Raw genomic sequence first — 22056 nt, 5'->3', positions numbered from 1 at the left:
CTCAGGTACAGTGGTTACTACCCGTCTAATGTTTGAAATAAATGAGAAGTGATTTTTAAGATGGTTATATATGAAGTTCTCCAAAAGAGGCGATCACTTAGGCAGGTTTGTAAATGCTCCTACATGCTACCATCTCTAAATATTGTTGCAAGTAACAAAATATTATGTGAGCTCCCTTTGACTGAAAAAGAACTATGTCAGACTTTAAGATACCACTTTGTAAAAATGGGCAACCTGACACTCCCAAACTGTCGTGCAAAGAGCAGTTGAAGAGTAAGGCTCACTATGGAAGCCCATCTGAACAAAAACAATTTTCATAAATACCTAACAATAAGAAATTGTTATATAAATCCAGCATAAATTGTGAATGAGATAAACAGGATTTATAATCCACATTAAAATTATAATCTAACCGGTAGAGTAAGTTTTTTATTTAGAAATTACTTAAAAGTTTAAGTATTACAATTTGAAAGTCTCTAACTGACTTAAACATTATAATTTTAATTTAGGCAAGCTACCTTATTGGACTAAATCACATTCAACTAACTTAAAATGTATAGATAACTTGGTAATTAAAAATGCCCAATACCTTTGTCTTTCAGCTTTGTATGAGCTAGTAAGGTCATCGAACAGCTTGCCGTTCATTTCCATTAGGGTTTTAAGCACGTTGTACACCAGTGCTACAATGGTCCTAAAATGAAAATAAACAGTGTTGGGCCACAGAAAATGTAACATTATCATCCCTAAATGGTGGCTGACTCAATCCATTTTAATTTCTTTTTTTTTTAATTTTTATTTATTTATGATAGTCACAGAGAGAGAGAGAGAGAGGCAGAGACACAGGCAGAGGGAGAAGCAGGCTCCATGCACCGGGAGCCCGACGTGGGATTCGATCCTGGGTCTCCAGGATCACCACCTGGGCCAAAGGCAGGCGCTAAACCGCTGCGCCACCCAGGGTTCCCATCAATTCATTTTAGAGATAACTAAGATGCAAGATGTCACACAGCCAGTGGTGATAGAGATCATCTATCTAATTCCAAAATTCATGTCTGTCTTATGCTTAAGCTCTTAAAAAATGTTAGTTACCTTCTTGTCTGTTCTACAGTCTACTTTCTCAAGCTAACAGTATTAAAAGATGAAAAGGAACTACCTACCATAACTTGTGAGAAAAACAAAGTAGGATAAGGATGTTCAGTCTGCACAATCTGAACACTGCTGATAGGACTCTAAGCACTTCAACTTCTCCCTGGGAGAGCACTAACCCAGAGCTGGGTTGGTCTCCCCAACTGGGTCTGACCACACAGTGGTGCAGAATGTCACACAAGATAGTTCTCCCTTCAGAGAGATTTGCAATTTTAAATAGAAATTAAGAACATACATATATTTACAGTTTTATAAAACTATATGTATGTCAAATACACAATAGAATTATGATGTTAACCTTGGGATAGGCTCCAAATCTGTATGGGTTTCATGTATGAATTACGAGATCGAAAGACAAACAGCACAAACACAATAATACAATCAACATAAAAGATACTTACGGATTCCAGTGTTCTTTGGAGATTTTATATAAACTGCCAAACATAATTGGCAGAATTTTATCAATGTTCTCCTCAATCAAACTAAGAATATACTCATTATTCCAGAAGTACAATGCCCTTTCTGCAACCTAAAAAGACATTTAGAAATGTCAAAACTAAAAGAGGAAATAGAATAATAGTATAAACATGGCTTCATGAAAATATCATACCTGAAAATGAGAACTGGATACACACTTGGATATCTGCTTAAAAAGAGGCTCCTCAATTTTTTTGAACTGTGTGGGTTCAATGACATCTAAGATTTCTTCAATTTCTCCTAAAAACATCACCTAGGTTAAAAAAATTTTAAGAAACATAACATGACAAATTATATGATGTTAACATAGAAAACTACAAAGGAGAAAGTTAATTTACAAATTACATAGTGGACAAGAAGTTGTATATGCAATTTACTATAATGTTCAGCTATCCCCCCAACTCCCTCTCTAACCCCCCAAAGACCATATCTTACACTCTGTAGTGGAGACAATACAGCCAGCTCAAAGAAGCATGGTTTATAATTAAGCCCTAAGATGAAAGAATTTTTAAAAAATCATACCATTTTTATTGAACAAAACCTACCTCTTTCTGACTGCATGTTTTTGGCCAAAATTTCAGCAACCCTCTGATCACCTGCAAAAAGGAAAAAGTTTAGCACAAGCAATGAAGTTGGCTAATACCAGGAAATTTTTAAAAATTGTGATTATATCAATAATCATTCTGAAGTAGATCAGTATTATTTAATATCTCAGTGTATCCCCAGATTTTCTGCTCAGCTTTACACTTTTAATAATTCAACAAATATTTACTGTGTACCAATGGGAATTATACATTAAACACAAAAGTAATTTTAATAGTAAATGCTACTTGTAAGAAAATAAAGGAAACTATGATGATGACGACGGGGTGTGGCTGAAGGAAGGAAGTTATTGTAAGGATAAACTAAGGCACAAAGAATTCCTGTTACTTAAAACCATCTGAGGCACCAGAAAGCTTCCCAATTTATTTCATAGCTAGCACCATCTTGATAACCAAAATACAAGGAAGGGATTATGAATTTAAGTGGAACCCAGTTGCAGAAATTTGTATTATGTTAAACATTAACAGTATATTGACAGAACTACTTGCTCCCTTATGCCTTACTCCAGAAATTCCAGGATAGTTCAACTCATTACAGCTTTATGTTAAAAGGGAAAAACTGTGTGATCATCTCAAAAGATTTTGAACAGTTATTTGGGGATCCCTGGGTGGCGCAGCGGTTTAGCGCCTGCCTTTGGCCCAGGGCGCGATCCTGGAGACCCGGGATCGAATCCCACGTCGGGCTCCCGGTGCATGGAGCCTGCTTCTCCCTCTGCCTGTGTCTCTGCCTCTCTCTCTCTCTCTCTGTGTGACTATCATAAATAAATAAAAATTAAAAAAAAAAATTGAACAGTTATTTGGTATGTTTGACTATATATTCTGATAAAAATTTAAAGCTAGAATGAAGATGTCTCAGAAATCAGCAGTCATTTTATATAATGATTTCTTGGAAGTAGGCTGTAAACTGTCAGGGCCAGGTAGTTTTGTAGAAATATATCTTTGATAGCCTTTTAGATTATTCTATAGCTGTAGTCCAGTTATATTTTATAGCCTGGTTCAGTAATAAACACTTGTTCAAATTAAAATTGGGAAGAACACAGTTCAGGAGACAATCCAGTAAGATAAAAAGAATGTGATGAACAATCTTGGACAGGAATACCAATACCAAATTATACTTATTTGTCTAAATATATAATGACTATATACCCCCTAATTTAAAAAACCTGAAAAATTACTAACAGTAGCAAAGTTCAATATGTGGCCAGATAAATATGTAAAAATCAATACCTTTATAAAACAAAGTATCAGTAATAAAAGATGCATTTCATAATAAAAACTAATGTAAAGAATAAAATTTGCAAGAAATGTTTACTGATCATGTAACACTTCAAATACGTGATTCAATATCATGTACTTACATTTTATGTAATTTCAATCAAATACCAACTGAATTACTTTTTTTTTTTTTTTAAAGATTTTATTTATTTATTCATGAGACAGTGAGAGAGGCAGAGACACAGGCAGAGGGAGGAGCAAGGTCCATGCAGGAGCCTGACATGGGACTCGATCCTGGGACTCCAGGATCATGCCCCAGGCTGAAGGCAGGGGCTAAACCCACTGAGCCACTCAGGGATCCCCCAACTGAATTCCTTTCTGAAATTAGAAATATTTATTCTAAAATCCATAAATGTAAGCAAATAACTAAGAATTTTTTGTGGGGGGAGGGGAAAAATTAATGGAATGGAACCTGCATTACTGATATCAGCAACTAAAACAAGAAGATATTAGCAAAGAAACTGACAAAAAGATATGAAATAGGGATGCCTGGCTGGCTCAGTAAAAGCATGCGACTCGATCTTGGGGTTATGAGGTCAAGCCCCATGCTGGGTGTAAAGCATACTTGATTAAAATGGGGGGTATGAAATAGAGGAGTATCTACACTCACGTGTAAATGGGGCTTAGTACAACAGTGGCATTTCAATTCCTTGGGAAATAGATGAATTAGCCAGTTAAGTGGTGGTATCTGACTACTGTCCCACCACTTAGAAAAAATGTAGTTCTATTGGTAGCCAGACTCCTAAAATGATCTTCCATGATCCTTACTTCATGAATTCACACACTTGTGTAATCCTGTTGCCACAAGTTGGGCTGGCCTAGTGACTTGCTTCTAACCAACAGAATGTGGCAAAAGACTGAATATAGCTCCCATGAGTAGTTTACAAAAGATTGTGACTTCCAGCTTACTAGCTGACTCTCTAGAGCCTTCTTATCTTGCAAGCTCTGATAAAGCAAGCTGCTATGCTAGAGAAGCCCACATGACTAGGAACTGTGGGTGGCCTCTAGCCAAGAGCCAGCTAGGAACCTGAGGCTCTCAGTCCAACAGCACTTGAGGAATTGATTTCTGCCAACAACCATATGCACTCAGAAGCAGATCCTTCCTCACATAATCTTTCCTATGAGACCCCAGCCTGGGCCAACACCCTGACTGCAGCCTTATGAGAGACCCTAAAAGCAGAGGACCCAGCTAAGTAATCCCTGGATTCCTGCTTCACAGAATAAGATAATAATAGTTTATTGTTTTAAGCCACTAAATTTTGTGATAATTTGTTATACAGCAAAAATACTAATATATTTTTTACTTGTGTCACACATTTCAATTTCAAATGCTGTAATGGGTTAAATGGTGGCCCCAAAAAAGATATGTCCATGTCCTTATCTTTAGAATCCATGAATATGAGTTATTTGGGAAATGGATCTTTGGAAATTTAATTAGTTTGAGATCTCAGGATGAGATCATCCTGGATTATCTGGGTAGTCTCTATATGGTAGCCCTATATGGACAGGCCCCAAATCCAGTGACATGTCCTTATAAAAAGACACACAGGACATGAGAGAAGAGGCAGCAGTGTGAGACTGGAGCCATGCCATAAGCTAGGAACACTGGAGACACCAGAAGGTGGAAGAAGCAAGGAATGGAATCTCTGCTGGAGCACCTGCTGGATGCCCTGCTGACACACTGATTTTGGACTTCTGACCTTCAGAACTCTGAGAGAATAAATTTCTGTTATTTTAAGACACCAAGTTTGTGGTAATTCATCATGGTAGCACTAGGAAACTATTACTGATATTCTACCTATAAAGTTTTCACAGGTAAAAACTAAATCCATAAAATAGGATACTGGAGAACATTTTTATAATCTCAAAAAGTAAAGGATTTTTCTGGGCACCTGGTGGCTCAGTTGGTCAAGTATCTGACTCTTGATTTTGGCTCAGGTCATGATCTCAGGATGAGATAGAGCAGCACATTGGGCTCTGCACTGGGTGTGGAGCCAGCTTAAGATTCTCTCCCTCTTCCTCTGTCCCTCCACCCAATCCCCAAAGCTCGCTCTTAAAAAAAAAATTTTTTTTTCTTAACATGGCACTAAGGCCAGAAACCATAATGATGAATAGATTAGATTCCACTACATAATTTTTTTTAAGTTTAGGGCAAAGATTAAAAACTATATTCAAATTTAAAAACTCCAAATGCATAAAAACTATTTGCAAACTGTAACAGGAAAATGATTAAAGTAAGCAAAGGACACAGAAATGGAAATGACCAACAACTGTATAAAAGGATGGTGTAATCCTTGTAGTAATAATAATTTAAAAAGCCTATTAAAATACTATTTCATACTAGGCATCTGGTGGCTCAGTCAGTTAAATGTCTGGCTTTAACTCAGATCATGTTCTCAGGGAGCCCCAAGTTGGGCTTCTTGCCCAACAAGGAGTCAGCTTGTCCCCCTCCCTCTGCCACTTCCCTTCACTCAGGCTCTCTCTCTCAAATAGATAAAATCTTTAAAAAATAATATTTCATACCTATTTGACTAGCAAAAATTTTAGAGCTTAATATTCAACATTGGCCAGGGTGAGGGAAGAAAATGCATCTTCAGACTCTGGACTGAAATACTAAATTGTTCAAACTTTTTGGAAGACAACTTGGATGGAATATGTTAAAATTTCCATGTAGTCTTTGACCCAGCAACATGGCTTTAATTGTAATGATTTTTAAACATTTATATACACAGGATACCTGGCTGGCTCAGTCAGTAGAGCATGCAACTCTTGATCTCAGGGTCATGAGTTTGAGTCCCCCATTGGGTAAAAGATTATTAAAAAATTTTTAAATTAAATACTTGAAAAAAATCACATTAAATAATAATAATTTTTGGTGTGCTGTTCTGAGAGCTAGATTTTTTTTTTTTTTCTAACACCACAGACAGGACACAGAACAATTCTAACACCCTAAACATCCTCTTACCCGGCAACATGTTTCAACTACTCATGTGTTCATTAACTGAAGATATGTTATGGTAATCCATATAATGGAATTTGATGTTACCAGTGAAAATAATGAAACAGATTAATAGGAAAGGTAGCCACATTATATTGAGAAGTGAAAAAACTTGATCAGCACTGTCCCACTGTTTAACCTACACACACACATACATATATGCATAGAAAAAATTTCTAGAGGGATCCCTGGGTGGCGCAGCGGTTTGGCGCCTGCCTTTGGCCCAGGGCGTGATCCTGGAGACCCGGGATTGGATCCCACGTCGGGCTCCCTGCATGGAGCCTGCTTCTCCCTCTGCCTGTGTCTCTGCCTCTCTCTCTCTCTGTGTGACTATCATAAATAAATAAAAATTTTTAAAAAATTAAAAAAAAAAGAAAAATTTCTAGAAATATATTAACCAAATTATATGGTTATCTTTTAGGGGACACGATTTTAAGGAACTTACTCCACTTTGTGCTTTATGACTTTATATTATATGAACTACACATTACTTTCATAAATAGAAGTAACAATAAAGCCACTTCCACTTTAGAAAATAAAATTTCAACTGAACATCTCGGTACATAAATAATGTAATAAAAAGCCAAAGCTCTGACTTATTTATAATTTGTAGGAAGCTTTGATATAAATACCAGGTTTCTAGAGACTGATATGTGAAGGCACAAACCCAAGTATCATGGTCATAATTTGGGTGCTGAATGGCCTATGGTAGAAACTGCAAGATCTATACATCTACAGATCATTATGAATTGAAAAATACTTTCCTTCATCATCTTGGATATTTACCTGCCTACCTCTTCATCCTGTTTCTATTTCCATTAACTCAGCTCACCTAAGTCAGACATCTGGCCATCATCCCTCTTCCCAATCTACTCTTTAAAAAGAAATCACCTATCTTCTCCTCGATCTACCTCATATTAACTTATGTTTAAATTACATGTCTATAATTCAATTATGAACCATGACTTACTATGTTATGGGTTTTGTCTCAATTCTGAGGAGAGGTACCATGGATTTATATTAAGTTTTAATTATCGTTAGAGGTTTATATGGTTTCATGTAAATACCAGGCTTCCAATTCTGATTTGTCTTTAAAAACTGGTTTTTTTTTTTTTTAGCTGTTTCCAGAAAGATTTGCAAGTCTAAAAGTTCAAAAACTCTAAGCATTAGGGAGGGAGTGGAAAGATATCTTTTTTTAACCTTTACAGGATGCTCAAGACAGAGGAAGAACATTAAGTTCATAATCTTTTTAAGCATGCCTAGGGATAGCCTCAGTAACTCATAATAAAGAAAATCTTATTTAAATCCTTCAAATCCTTTGTATTCTTTAAGAACTCTCAGTTTAAATATTTAGATTTAGGATGCCTTGAAAACATTCTCTCAAAATACTTTATCAGTGTTAAAAGGTTGTTTTCTCTGCTTTCATACTTTTCTATTTCTCCCTACCTTGTTTTTCTTGGATCTTCAATTTTCATAACATTCTTATTCTCTCCTGAATCTTCTCATTGTAGGCAAATAGCAGTATTCAAAGACTGAATTGCTATGCTGATTCATAAATAACCTTTATTCCAAGATTGCATCTTGATCACCAAAGGCAAGGAAATGTTTTCAATCCCTATCATGTGGTTTAACATTAATAAGAAGGAAAAACCTATTCTAAAAACAAAACAAAACTCCAAGAACCCTCACAGTATGTTTTAATTTTAAAAAGTGGATGAAGAGGGTGCCTGGGTGGCTCAGTCAGTTGGGTGTCTGACTCTTAGTTTTGGCTCTAGTCATGATCTCAAGATCATGTGACTGAGCCCCATGTCAGGCTTGGTGTTCAGCAGGGAGTCTGCTTGGGATCCTCTCCCTCTCCCTCTGCCTCTCCCCCAGCTTGTATGCATGTTCTCTCTAAAGATAAGTAAATCTTAAAAAACAAAAGGTGAATGAAGAATAAAAAGATTATTAGTGAAGATATTATGTATAAAAAATTTCACTGCAGTCATTGGATCCTGTCATCACACATCTCAACTATGATACTTTATTTTTATTTATTTTTTTAAAGATTTTATTTATTTATTCATGAGAGACACAGAGAGAGAGAGGCAGACACACAGGCAGAGGGAGAAGTAGGCTCCATGCAGGGAGCCCAACGTGGGACTCCATCCCGGGTCTCCAGGATAACACCCCAAGCTGAAGTGGAACTGAATCGCTGAGCCACCGGGGCTGCCCTCAACTATGATACTTTAATATTAATCTACATTTAAGTTATTCAAGACACAACTTACAACTTGTGGGAACTCCACCCTGTTCTTTGAATGCAGATTAACCTAATATCCCTTCTAAATGACTTTAAAGTATATTACTACTGTTTGATAACTTTATAGGGGTTTAAAGAAGGCTACAACAAAATGCTAAAACGTAGATTAGAGACAAAAAGAAATAGAGTACTTACTGGTTCTGTTAGTGTAGTATCCTTCTCCAGGAACTGTACGACACAGTAGGCTAGCTAAAATATAAGGGACAGTTTATAAATATTACTGAATGAAATAACAGTGATACAAGAAGTTTATATTTAGTTAACAAAAATGACTACATCATTTTAATAAATTTTACCCTATCTCAATATATAAACATGAATATCCTCACAACTGTGTAAATTTTAACCTTGAAAATAACTTCTAGGTCAAAAAAGATGTTCTTTTTTCATAGTAACTTCTGATACAACATGAAATGGGACTGACACTTTATTATTTATTTATTTATTTATTTATAAATTTAAAGACTGACACTTTAAAAGCTAATTTTAGTTTTCAGCAAATTTCTGCATGTATACCTGTGTTGATAGGATATTATTCTCTAAATTTTCAGAGATTAAAATTATTGTCCAACTACGCTATCAAGGCTACACGGAACATTCTATAGCTACGTGGGACTCATTCAAAGTCAAGGCTTGGACTAAAAAAGGAAGAAAATTTGGTATTATCTCTCCTATATTTACACTTGAAGTGTACTGAGCTTATTTAATAAAGCTAATTATCGTAATACTTTTATTTTTTTTATTTTTATTTTTTTTTAATTTTAATTTTAATTTTTAGATAGTCACAGAGAGAGAGAGAGAGAGGCAGAGACACAGGCAGAGGGAGAAGCAGGCTCCATGCACCGGGAGCCCGATGTGGGATTCGATCCTAGGTCTCCAGGATCGCGCCCTGGGCCAAAGGCAGGCGCCAAACAGCTGCGCCACCCAGGGATCCCAATACTTTTAAATTATAATGAAAATTTACCTTAAGCAATTTACAAAGCAAATTATTTAATTATATCTAAAATTGCTGCCTTAATATTCTTCAATTTCTCTGCCTTTATATCAGCCTTTGAAACAATATTCATTTTATTTGAAATCTGTCTGAAACTTACCTGAGCATGAAACAAAGCTAATCCTTTTGCAGTATGCATAGGAATAAGAACCTTCATTAGAAATTGTTTATGTTCTGCTTTCAGTGGCAATGCAAAGCCATTGATAATACTGGAGGGAAAAAAAGGCAGGGGGAAGGGTTAAGTAGTTACTACTTTATTTCCAAAAATTATATCCATGAGTACATAAGGATCAGTGTTCTGCTTTAATTCTGGTGTCGAATGACTTACCATTTTCAAACTAGTCTGTTCCTCTAAGTCATTCATGGACTGCCAATTAAAGTCCCACAAAGTAATTTTTATCTTCATTTTCTATAAAGCCTATCACTTTATTTATTGACAGGAGTATCAATATCACAATGTTGTTAGAACTTTCCATATTTTCTGAAGCAAAAAATATTTCTGAAGTCTAGAGTTTCTCTTACTTTGCTGAAAGATCTGAAATTAAGAATTTTCTCCATAATCATTCTCTAACTAGAAATAGAGGGGGCCTAATCTTCTCAAGTTAATACTGCTGTGTGATGAATAAGGAAGGCAAAATGTAAAAAAAAAAAAAAAAAAAAAAAGGCAAAATGTTTACATAAACTTTGAGGCTATAGATTCTTCTAAAAAGAACGATGGGTTTGGAATGGCCTATCAATATCTCAACAAGAACTCTTATAAGTTCATCAAACATTCACAATAGTTTATTTCATTTCTTCCCAATCAGATCTTAGAAATTTCTAAGGCAGTCTGGCAAGATCAGGCATAAAACATGCCACAGCTTCAAAAGCAGGAAGCCTATTCTAAAACAGATGTCTTGCATGGCAAGTACTTTAATATGCTGACCGCTTAAAAGCTATAAAAAGAATTCAGTTGAGAAACTATGTCTTGTGCTCTATATTTAAATTCTAAATACGAAATATTTTCTCCAACCCCAGCTAAGATTCTAATACATAAAACATTCAAAGTTATTTAACTCTTTAAAAACAAAAAAACTGACCTACCTTCCTAATATTTCAAGGAGTTCAGCAACACCATTGAAATGTTCTGTTTCATATATAAACCTGAATTTAAAATAAAGAGAGATGTAATGAAAACTCAAACATTAGAAAACTAAAATGAGAGGAGACTCAAGAAGGTAAAGAAATCAATCCTAAGGGCAACTAGAAGAAATATACAAGCATCCTTCAGGAACTCTCTGTAAGCTATTTTGTCCAAATTAGTTACTACTTTTGTTAAAATTAGCTATAAAGATAATGGATTATTTCACTTGGAAAGTTTTATTTATTAAAAATGTAAAAGAAAAATGGGTTTTCTCAAGCAAATACTTTTCAAAATAGGAAAACCTCTACCCATAGGAAAATCCAAGAGAAAAGGACCCATATGTAATAAAGCCACTTTTATTCATAGCTTCACTAAACCTAAGCTGCACAGCTGCCTAGCTTTCCAAGATTAGGCTTGCTGTTAAAGCACATAAATGACTACAGGACAGGGAAAGTGTTAAATAAGTGGACTTAGGAGAGGAAGAGACCTGCAGAAAGATGCTCTCTCTAGAGGAGGCAGCTGTTACTGATTTCTTATTGTTACAATGTGGGAATGCTAGCCGAATTTTGCCAGATTTCCAATTAAAACAAACAAACCAAACCTGAAATGTGGGTATATTAAAGCAAAATCTCCTAATTAGTAGAAGCAACTGCTTAACAGATTATCATTTATAAAGGAGTCAAAATACAGGTTCCATATAAATTTAATTAGCTTTGTCAGAAAATCTAATGAAAGTACTTTCAAGAGCTATTGATTTAAATAGTATTTATACACCTTTTTAAAGAAGCTCAAATAGGTAACTAGACAAATTCAATAAATCTTAAACATGAGTGTTGGTATTACATCCTAAAAACTGTCTTCATTACTACTATCCACTTAACATGAGAAGTAGGTTACAAGTTTGTAAAAAGTTACATGCAATCCATAACACCCACAATATAGGCTAAAAATGACTCAAATACTATCAGATTAACGGAGTTGATACTAAAAATTAATCTAAAGGAACTAGAATAAAAAGACATGGAGGGGGGAAAAAGTGCTACATATGAATATATGACCAGTTTACCTGAGGAAAATGTTGTTAATTTGTTTTCTGATGAATGCTCTTAATCCAAGAAATTTCCCATAAATTCGGTGCAGAACAGTCTTCAGGAAGTCACGTTCTCTGGGATCTTCACTATCAAAAAGCTCCAGGAGCTTTAAAAAAAATCTGAGAAATTACTTTTTAAAAATAATTGAGCTAAAACTTCACTTTATATTAATCTGATTTAGAGATAACCCAATGAAATCTTTAAAAAAATTTTAAAGATTCTTAGAGATTCTGCCTTAGGTTGATTTTATTCTTGCTAAATAATGAAGCTAAAGAAAAGCTTAAGGAGTATTTCGTTTCAAAAACAACAATATAAAAAAAAGTGGGATTTTTTTCCTAGCCATTCATTTTAAAATTCTATCCTATTCTTGGCTACTAACCATAGCTCATAATTATACAATGTTGAAATTTGAGAGATTTTTTAATGCTTTCTGATAATAATTCAAAACTACACACAAAAACCTTAAGCTTGCAAATTGCATGTCATTAAATAAATGAAGTTTAAAAAATACACGTGTAAATGAGTATTCACAGTTTATTAGAAAGATTTATACAAACCAAAGCTGCTTTGTGGTTTTACAATAAAAAAATCAAGTCAGCATATACATGCTAACAGAATAAAAAACATACATGAAATAATGAAATCAAACATGAGAAAGACCACACATTTTTACTTAAAGTCACTTTAGCAACTGGCTGTAAAATTTTAAACCAGTTCAAACTGGCCAAATCACCATTTTCCTATACCTCTCTGCACAACTCTTCAGCAAATGCACGATAAAGAGGTCTTTGAAAAATTTAAAGTCAAAAGCTCAAACTTCCATTTCTAAATGGTAAAGAAACTGAATTTCTTCTGTCAAAAAATAGTATTACTGTATTTTAAATAAAACATTGGATTTTCTTAGGAAAAATTTAAAAATATTCCCTATCTATATAATCACCTATATGAAGTCATCAAAAAATTTTATGTTCTGTACTTTGATATTGGTAATTACAGTCAAGATGGCAAGCTCTGAACCTCATCAAAGTTCTTTGCCCATTCTGTCTTGAATTATAAGTAATTGTTTACATATGCAGTTCTTCTAGTAGAGTGGAAGGCAGTGATGACTTTAGTCATATTTATATACCCCTAAACAAAAGTCTTGTTTATAGTTTGCATTCTTTGTTCACTAGGTTATTAAAGTCCGGAATGAGGCTCCAGCCAAAAATATCCAGAGTACAAGAATTTGTGTTTATATACTTAATAAATTCAGTTCAAATTATTGTAATTAAAAATGGCTAAACTACTCACTTGAGACACTCAAATCAGTTTCTGATGTTGGGTTTACTTAGAAGATAAGCTTTTAAATTAATAAAAGGGGCTCTTAATTGTTAAGGCCGACTTGCTTAATTCAAGAACAGAATCTAGTATAAATTGATCCTCAGAAGAAAAATATTAACCTAGAGAATAGCAATTAGCCAAGTGTCAAATTTATTTAAAGAAACCTATTTTGAAGTATTAATATAAGTAAAATAATCTATTTAGAAATACAAATAGATATAAATCAATATAAATTCATATAATAAACACAAACCTAGTTATTAGAAAATTGTTTCTTATTCTGGCGTTGATACTTATATCTACGCTTTTAAAAGGTAAATCATAACCTCTGTCATTCTTCATCATTGATAAAATGAGTAAGGTTGAAAGTAATCTTGTTTTTTTTTTTTACGTGAACGTAATAACATGGTCTAGTTCCAATTCTGACTGTCCCATCTACTAGCTGTGTGGAATTAAACATGGTCTAGTTCTTTATATAAATGCATATAAGGACAGTGCCTGGCACATAAAAGTACACCCTCAATAATTCTTAGTTTCCTTTATTCTTCTGAAATCCTAGAATTTGAACATAACTTGGAATTATGCAAGTGTTTTATTCTTTTGAAATAATGAATGTCCACATTTATACTTAGGGTTTTTTTCTCCCATATTTCTAAAAATTACTATGCAATCAAATAATTTCAAAATACTAAAAGCTGAGAATTCCCTTATATACAAAGGTAACATAAAAATAACTAGGAGGGAAAAAAAATAACTAGGAGAAGTGATCTATGCAAGCATAGTCATTTAAGCTGCTAAGAACAAATTACTGGGCTCTGGTTTCTCTAAACTCAGGTATTTAGAGAAGGTAGAAAATGGGTCCCACTCTAACCAGTTTTTTTCTTGTTCCCTCTCAAACCTATGAAATAATTCAGCAGCAGAAATACCTCAAGCTCCAGACTGAAGAAGCATTAAAGTAACTGCTCCCCTCAACTTGCTTTTATCTTAAACATAATTTAATATGGTATTACTAGAGTTCTTAATATACTATATTCCTTCTGTAGCACACAAGAGCTACAGAAGAAAATAAATATGCATTCATTTGCAATTACCAAAATAATAAAGCTCCATTTAATTTGTTTTTTTACTTGTGAATGAAATGTAAATTTTACTCTTAGCACAAATCTAATATTTCTTCATAATTTACGAGGAGCTGCTTGAATGGTTGAAGAACATATTCTTGACAGTATTCTCCATCAATCAATACACTCACAGCAACTAGTGAGAATACTTCATGTGAGGTCAGAGGTAGTTATGAATGACCAAAAATGAACTCCAAATATGTGGAATTCATGTTTGTAGAATCTTTACCATACAGTGTAGTAAGACGGAAGGAAAAGTTCTCATAATGATTTTAATCCTACCAACACTGGGTTCATCACTACCTTCTCACTCATCTTCAAATCTTTTTGAAAATGCAAATAACTCTAGAAGAGGAGAGCATCAAATTCCTAATGTGACCTTACATACTGGTAAGTATTTCCCAGAGAAAAAGTGAACCCAGAAAGATCTGGTCTACTTCACAATCTTGTCTAGGGCCAACCAATTCCCACAGTTAAAAAGAGGCATTTACATTGTTGAAAAGATTGTGAGGGATCCCTGGGTGGCTCAGTGGTTCGGCCCAGGGCGTGATCCTGGAGACCCGGGATCAAGTCCCACGTCAGGCTCCCTGCATGGAGCCTGCTTCTCCCTCTGCCTTTGTCTCTGCCTCTCTCTCTCTCTCTCTCTCTGTCTCTCATGAATAAATACAATCTTTAAAAAAAAAAAAAAAGATTGTGAAAATAAAAATAAAAATGAACACATTCTGAGGAGTTAATTTTCAATATATAGGTTCTAAAACTTAATAGCTAAAAAGCAATTAAAAAAATGAAAGGGGCCACTTGGGTGTCTCAGTCATTTGAGCAGGAGATTCTTGATTTCAGCTCAGGTCATGATCTCAGGTCAGGGTCCTGGGATTGAGCCCTGCATAGGCTCCACATTTAGCAGGGAGTCTGTTTGAGGTTCTCTCTCTCCCTCTGTCCCTCACCCCTACTTGTGCATGCTCACTTTCTGAAATAAATAAATCTTTAAAAAAAAAAAGTTTAAAAAATTAAGTTTAAAAAAAAGGTTATCACATGTTTCACTCTATCTCCTTAACTGGATGGCTAGAATGCCTAAAGTGGGAAGGGGAAAGGAAAAAGGAAAGGTCACTGGTAATTGATAACAGGAAAGGAGCCTAAGGCCCAAACTCCTAACAATGATCCCATTTCCATTTTTTCTTTGTCATTTCAAAGTCGCAATGCTTAAAACATATGTCAAAGTTCAAAGATTTAAAAATTTAAGAGGCGGCTTCTTGCCGCTAGATTGAACAGTCATTCAGATTGTCCAGAAAGGCTTGCTTTTCTTGTCTTTATAAAGTTACTATGAGAATTCAACATTGGATAAAATGACTCAACTTCATTAGCAGCTCACTCTTGATTAAAATACTCTCATTCTCAAAGCTACTTCATCTTTACTCTGTCTGGCAAGAGTATTAAATGCTGTTAAAGTGAAATAAACCATTTAAGTTTTGAAAAACTATTCTAATCACAAATTAATAAATCATTGCTAAGATGAATGTAAGAAAATTTAAGACACTAAGAATTCCTTACCTGTTGTACAAATTTCTGATCAATGTATCGCTTTGCAATGCTAGGCTGGAAATCAGGGCTCTCCAAAAATCTTAAGAAGAATTCATACACCAACTATGAAAGAAAGTCATATGAAAGCTAAGATGATACCTATAAATTTTTACCCTAATTTATCACTTCATATCAAACATACCTTCTCTATCAACCTAGGAGGGAGATTTCTAATCTCATTAGAAAATGTGATGAGTTGGTATCAGTTTTTAAAAACTAAATACATATTCAGAATTTGGCCTCCTACGCTAGTAAATTTGGGGATTTATTGCTTCATATCACCTGTTGCAACTGTGAAATTATAGGAGCTAAAAAATAAAAACAACACCTAAAAAATATTTAACTAAGACTATTTTGCAGTCCATACTCACTGGGAATGAGTTCTTGCTCCAGTGAACTCCTAATCCACCTTAATTTAATCTCCAGAGTTCTTTACAAGATCAGAAACCACCAGATAAGAATAAACTGGATTGTAAAGGATACTGTATCAATAACAATAAAGAGCAAAAAACTTCGTATCTCTTCTATAAAACTATAATGGGAAAAAGTTAAATCAAAAAAAAAAAAAAACAAACCAGCATACCATATTTACATTTGGGAAGTAATGAACTAAGTTATGTAAGTTCAGGGTTCAGGAAGCAATGTCTGTTTACCACAGTGAATAAACTACAAGTCATAGCAAGACTTCTACCTAGAGTGCCAAGCAGGGGCACTGGGATGGCTCAGTGGTGGAGCGTCTGCCTTTGGCTCATGTCATGATCCAGAGGTCCTGGGATCAAGTCCCACATCAGGCTCCCTGCATGGAGCCTGCTTCTCCCTCTGCCTATGTCTCTGTCTCTCTCTGTGTCTCTCGTTCGTGAATAAATAAATAAAATCTTTAAAAAATAAAAAAAAGTGCCAAGCATCTTGGGGCCCCTGGGTGGATCAGTCAGTTAAGCATTCAACTCTTGTTTCGGTTCAGGTCATGAGCACAGGGTTGTGAGACTAAGCCCCTCACTGGGCTCTGTGCTGAATGTGGAGCCTGCGCCCCTCCCCCCTCCTCCCATGCATGCTCTCTCTAAAAAAAGTGTGTGTATATATTTATAAAAAATATATATAATATATATATACATTAATATATATAAATATTACATATATATATCTTTTCATATATATATGGGTGCCAAGCATCTTAAAATAGGAAATGTTCACTTGCTGCCACAAATCAGAATTAAAAGTAAGGTTTAGGTGCTTGGGTGGCTCAGTCAGTTAAGCACCTGCCTTTGCTCAGGTCATGATCTCTGGGGTCCTGGGACTGAGCCCCAAGTAGGCTCTCTGCTCAATGAGGAATCTGTGTCTCCCTTTCCCTCTGTCCCTCCCCTTCCCCAATTCATGCTCTTTTTCTCTTCTTTCAAATAAATAAAATCTTAAAAAAAAAAAAAAAAAGGTTTAGTTCAACTTGCCTCCATCACACCTATATCTATCTTTTAAGAAGAAAGGAAAATACACTAAAGTTTTTTTTTTATTCTAAACCAACAGCTATAAAGGGCAGGAGGATAGCCCCAAATTGTGCCTTAATTTATTAGCTATCAAACAACATATTAATCTAGTGCCCTAAAAATAAACAAGTTAGATTACATCCCAAATAAAAACAGTCATTCAATAAACATTTAGGTAGTGAGGCCACATATAGAAGGGGGAAAAATTGCTACACTAAACGTACAGACTTTACAATACACACACAAAAAAAGCATTACCAGATTTGGAACTTGTCATTCACCATAGAATAACAAATTTTTCTACTAGGAGTTCAATAATATTCTAAGCTTATCAACAGTTTTGGGAGCTTAATAAATATTGGTTTTGTCTGATGCATCTTTGCCCAACTATCCAAAGGAGTGATACTTATCGGTTTAATTATTGTCTAACTTTATTGTTAAGTATGCATTGTAACACACACACACACACACAAAAACAGAAAATGGTATCAGTTTTTAATTTATAAATAATCAACCAACTATACAGATAATTTTGGTTTGGGTTGCATGCAAAAAGACACAAAAATTATCAGAGTCCTCTGAAGAGTTAGTACAGTCTCACAGACTGCTACACAATTTCACTGGCACAGCCTATTCAGTGCCTGCCTATTTTTCATGTCCAATACTTGCCTATTGTGATATAAGAAAATATATATTTGATCTTCCTCTCTGGTTATTAGCACAAAGCTCCTAAAACTCTTGGAATTTCCTGAGTGATAAGTAAGAGATCCATTTTTTTTTTTTTGTTCTGTATTAAGAAGCCCCTTTCAAACATGCTTGAGTTTAAGCTAATGTGATAACTAGGAAAATGAAGCCTGGTTATCACAGGAACCAACGTGATGATGAGAGGGTTGAAACTTTCAGCCCCTACTCCCCATCCTCCAGGGAGGGAAGAGGGGCTGGAGACTGAGTTCAATTCACCAACGGCCAGTGATTTAATGAATCATGTTCACCTAATGGGACTACCATCAAAATTCCCAACAAAGGGGTTTGGAGAACTCCTGGGTTGGTGAACATATCAAGGTGCTGGGAGGGTGGTACATGGAACCCCTTCTCCATGCTAATTATGGTAACTCTGGGTCATTAGTGTCAGGAATGAATAAATTATAGGACACTCAGTTGGTGTTTGCAGAGAAGTGGAGAATTTATTGGTGTGGAAAATCCACACATTTGGTGTCAAAAGTGTTATGGATAAAGGAAACAAGGTTTCCTTTTAGCTACGTATAGTGTGGCTCAGGCAGTCGAGCATCCAACTCTTGATATTGGCTCAGGTCATGATCTCAGGGTCATAAGATCAAGCCCCATGTCAGCCTCTGCTCGAGATTCTCTTTCCCCCTGCCCCCACTTGTGTTCTCTCTAAATAAAAAAATAAAATATTAAAGAATTATATGGCACACACACACAAAAGAATTATATGGCACAGACTATGGAGGAGACATTTAGAAAAAGGCTGTATCAATGTGGAATAAAGTCAGTAAGAAAAGTTTTAAGGAGGACGTGCAATGGAGCCCTACATTTGATTTGATTTTGGATCAGCCAAGAAGAAAGAGGGCTTATTATAGAAAGGTAGGAGATGTCTTGAGAAGCAGATGGTGTAGGGCATGGGTTGGTGGGTATAGAATCAGAGACTCAATCTTTATGTGGATCCTAGTTCAGTAGAAGTTAAGATGCATGGTAAGATGGGTTAAACATGAGTTTAACATGAGTTAAAGTTAAACATGAGTCAAGTATGGCATGCATTAGCCTATATGCTTTACTTCTTAAGATCTGCATCAGAAATATAGGGCTTAAGGCTGAATACTATTAAGAATAATCGCATGTCTTTTGGGAGACTTGCATGACAGCAAGCTGAATCCCCTAAATCACATATTCAGTTGAAACCTATACCTATCACAGATATCACATTATTTCTTACAGAGTTTTCATCTACATCATTTAACTGACATAATGAACATTACCTGACCAGTCAAGATTAGCAGCAAACTGCTTTTATGCAGCCAACTTAGCACCACTAAAGTGATGATAACAAAAGTTTATCTAATAAACACATGCTAAGTAATGTCAAACAGAAGTAAAACAAACACTAGTGATCTGAGCTGAAAATCTTCAGGATGCAAAAATTAAGACTTTGCTTCCATAAAATTGTACCCTGCCCCCACTGTCACTCTCTCTGCATTACTTTTTTTCTTGTATTTATCACACCCTGACATAGTATTATTTATTATTCTTTTCCACTAGAATTAAAGGATTCTGCTTATTTGTTCAGTACTTTATCTCCAGTATTTAGAACAATGCCTTGAACACATTTACTGAATAAAAATCATAGTTGATGAGTGACTGTTTCTGTGTAATTACTAAACTTTCTCTATATTCTTCTATATGAAGAAATAATTTGCTCTAAGAATCTAAGAAATGTGCTGCAAAGAACAACAGATACTTTTAGCAATGGATTAATTTCTCTAGTAAAATGGCAAACATCATATATGTTCAATGTATGGCTGGTCCTCCTTTTGTGAACCAAAAAAAAAAAAAAAAATCCTAAAAGATAAAAGTATAAAGCATAAAAAGATAACTAAAAAAGGATAATCTTACCATTCTACTTCATAATGACTGTACTTTCCTAAGGCAGTTAAAATAAAATATTTAAAATTCTGATCTTCACCAGTAAAAGACTTTATAAGAAGGTACAGCAAAAATAACATAGATGATTTAAGTATCTGAAAATAAGATCTATACAAAAAAGCTAAAGAAACCAGAAATGTTTGGCCCAGAGAGGCAAAAGACCAAGAACCAATTTTAATGAACTGTATACACACAAAAGGCTCTCTTCAAGGAATATGGTGGCCCAATGTTTTCCAAACTCTATTAAGAGGAAACTCATTGAAAAAAAAAAAAAAAAAAGAGGAAACTCATTGAAATGTTTTTTTTTTTTTTTTTTAAAGATTTTATTTATTTTTTCATGACAGACACACAGAGAGGGAGAGAGGCAGAGACACAGGCAGAGGGAGAAGCAGGTTCCACTCAGGGAGCCCGACACGGGACTTGATCCTGGTCGCTGAGCCACCCGGGCTGCCCTGAAATGGGTTTTAAAACTGATTTAATATATGAAAGAATTCGGGCAGCCCCAGTGGTCCAGCGGTTTAGTGCTGCCTTCAGCCCAGAGTGTGACCCTGGAGACCCTGGATCGAGTCCCACGTCGGGCTTCCCTGCCTGGAGACTGCTTCTCCCTCTGCCTCTCTCTCTCTCTCTCTCTGTCTCTCATGAATAAATAAAATCTTTTTAAAAATATATATGAAAGAATTCATGTAAGAATTAACATATACTGAACTAAATGAGATACTTCATATTAAGTGTCTAAACATTAAATCTAAGAGCTGTTTGAATGTGAAGGTGTATAGTGTAAAATGTTATGTTCCCAGTTTACATGTCTAATTATAGAGGTCACAAAGAAGAGTTTCTAGTCCCTAAAATACAGGTTATTACTAAAATGGTCTACATTCTAGTCTGTACCCTACATAATTACATCTTAGGTATCTGTGCCATAAAGAAAATAACTAATAAAAAAATTAAACTACTACATAATCTGCCTATATTCTAGGCTAATACAGCAGCCAAGCCTCCCTAATTACCTAAAAGTCAGCATACAGAGAATTATAATCTTGCTTATCCTCAATAAAAACAAAGCAATAATACTTAGGAAAGAAAACAAAAATAATTTGTAACTGTTAATAATCACCATATAGTAATATTTTATAAATTAAAAAATATGACTAGTTACCCACTACTAAAACAGTTTTTCTTCTGTCCCTTTTTTCTTTGTTTCTTTATTTCATTTATTCCATTTTTCCATTGTTTATAGTATTTCCATTACGGTGTGGAAAAAAATTAGCACATTTTTAGGAAATTCATGAACAGGGTTGAAGAAACAAAATTTTGAAAGGTTTTGAAATTACTTGTGATTTTTCCCCCATTAATTTAATGTTTATTTGTCATCCTATCAAATCGATTTCTAAAATCGAGTTTCTGATAAGCTAAATGCAAATGTAAACTTCTAACACAGAACAAAAAATTTCAAGTGAGTTGATACAAAGTATGTTAACAACAGAAAAACTTTCATTGAGCAAATTTCCTCAATGCTACAACTGTCTACAATCTCATTTACCAAAGCAGCTTTAATATACTCCACCCTAAAAAACAATAATTTAAATAATAATGTGGCAACAATATTCTTGACTGATCCTATAAATCAGCTCACTCAGCATTTAGTAGTTTCTGATGTACCTAGACCATTTAATTACCAAATTTAAAAACTGTATACCAAGTTTTAGTTACTAGAAAGATTTTAAACTATAAACATATATACCTAGGACAGAGTTTTTTCATCAGGGGATCACGGAGGTATGAAAATTTCTTGTATGTCTCTGTGTATTCTGTCTTGGGAGAAGACTCATTTTTTAAAAATCATAATTGATAGCAACTCACCACCCACCTAAAATGTTAAAAATAGCACCCACT

The 22056-nt window shown here is 34.7% G+C and overlaps 1 protein-coding gene across 1 annotated transcript in view; it reads right to left on the bottom strand.

The window, feature by feature from the left end:
- Positions 1-22056, bottom strand: part of PPP2R5A (protein phosphatase 2 regulatory subunit B'alpha) — a 63236-nt gene that overhangs the window by 2086 nt on the left and 39094 nt on the right. The window contains exons 4-12 of the mRNA XM_038542077.1: positions 15995-16087; positions 11981-12111; positions 10875-10934; positions 9892-10000; positions 8933-8986; positions 2166-2216; positions 1754-1873; positions 1545-1672; positions 590-691 (exon numbers count right to left, since the gene is read on the bottom strand). Of these exons, the coding sequence (XP_038398005.1) occupies positions 590-691; positions 1545-1672; positions 1754-1873; positions 2166-2216; positions 8933-8986; positions 9892-10000; positions 10875-10934; positions 11981-12111; positions 15995-16087 (848 nt within the window). The remainder of the gene's footprint in view (positions 1-589; positions 692-1544; positions 1673-1753; positions 1874-2165; positions 2217-8932; positions 8987-9891; positions 10001-10874; positions 10935-11980; positions 12112-15994; positions 16088-22056) is intronic.

Source organism: Canis lupus, chromosome 7 (genome assembly GCF_011100685.1).
Source record: "Canis lupus familiaris isolate Mischka breed German Shepherd chromosome 7, alternate assembly UU_Cfam_GSD_1.0, whole genome shotgun sequence".
In the NCBI taxonomy this organism is placed as follows: Eukaryota; Metazoa; Chordata; class Mammalia; order Carnivora; family Canidae; genus Canis; species Canis lupus.
This window is presented reverse-complemented; position numbering and strand designations above follow the sequence as displayed.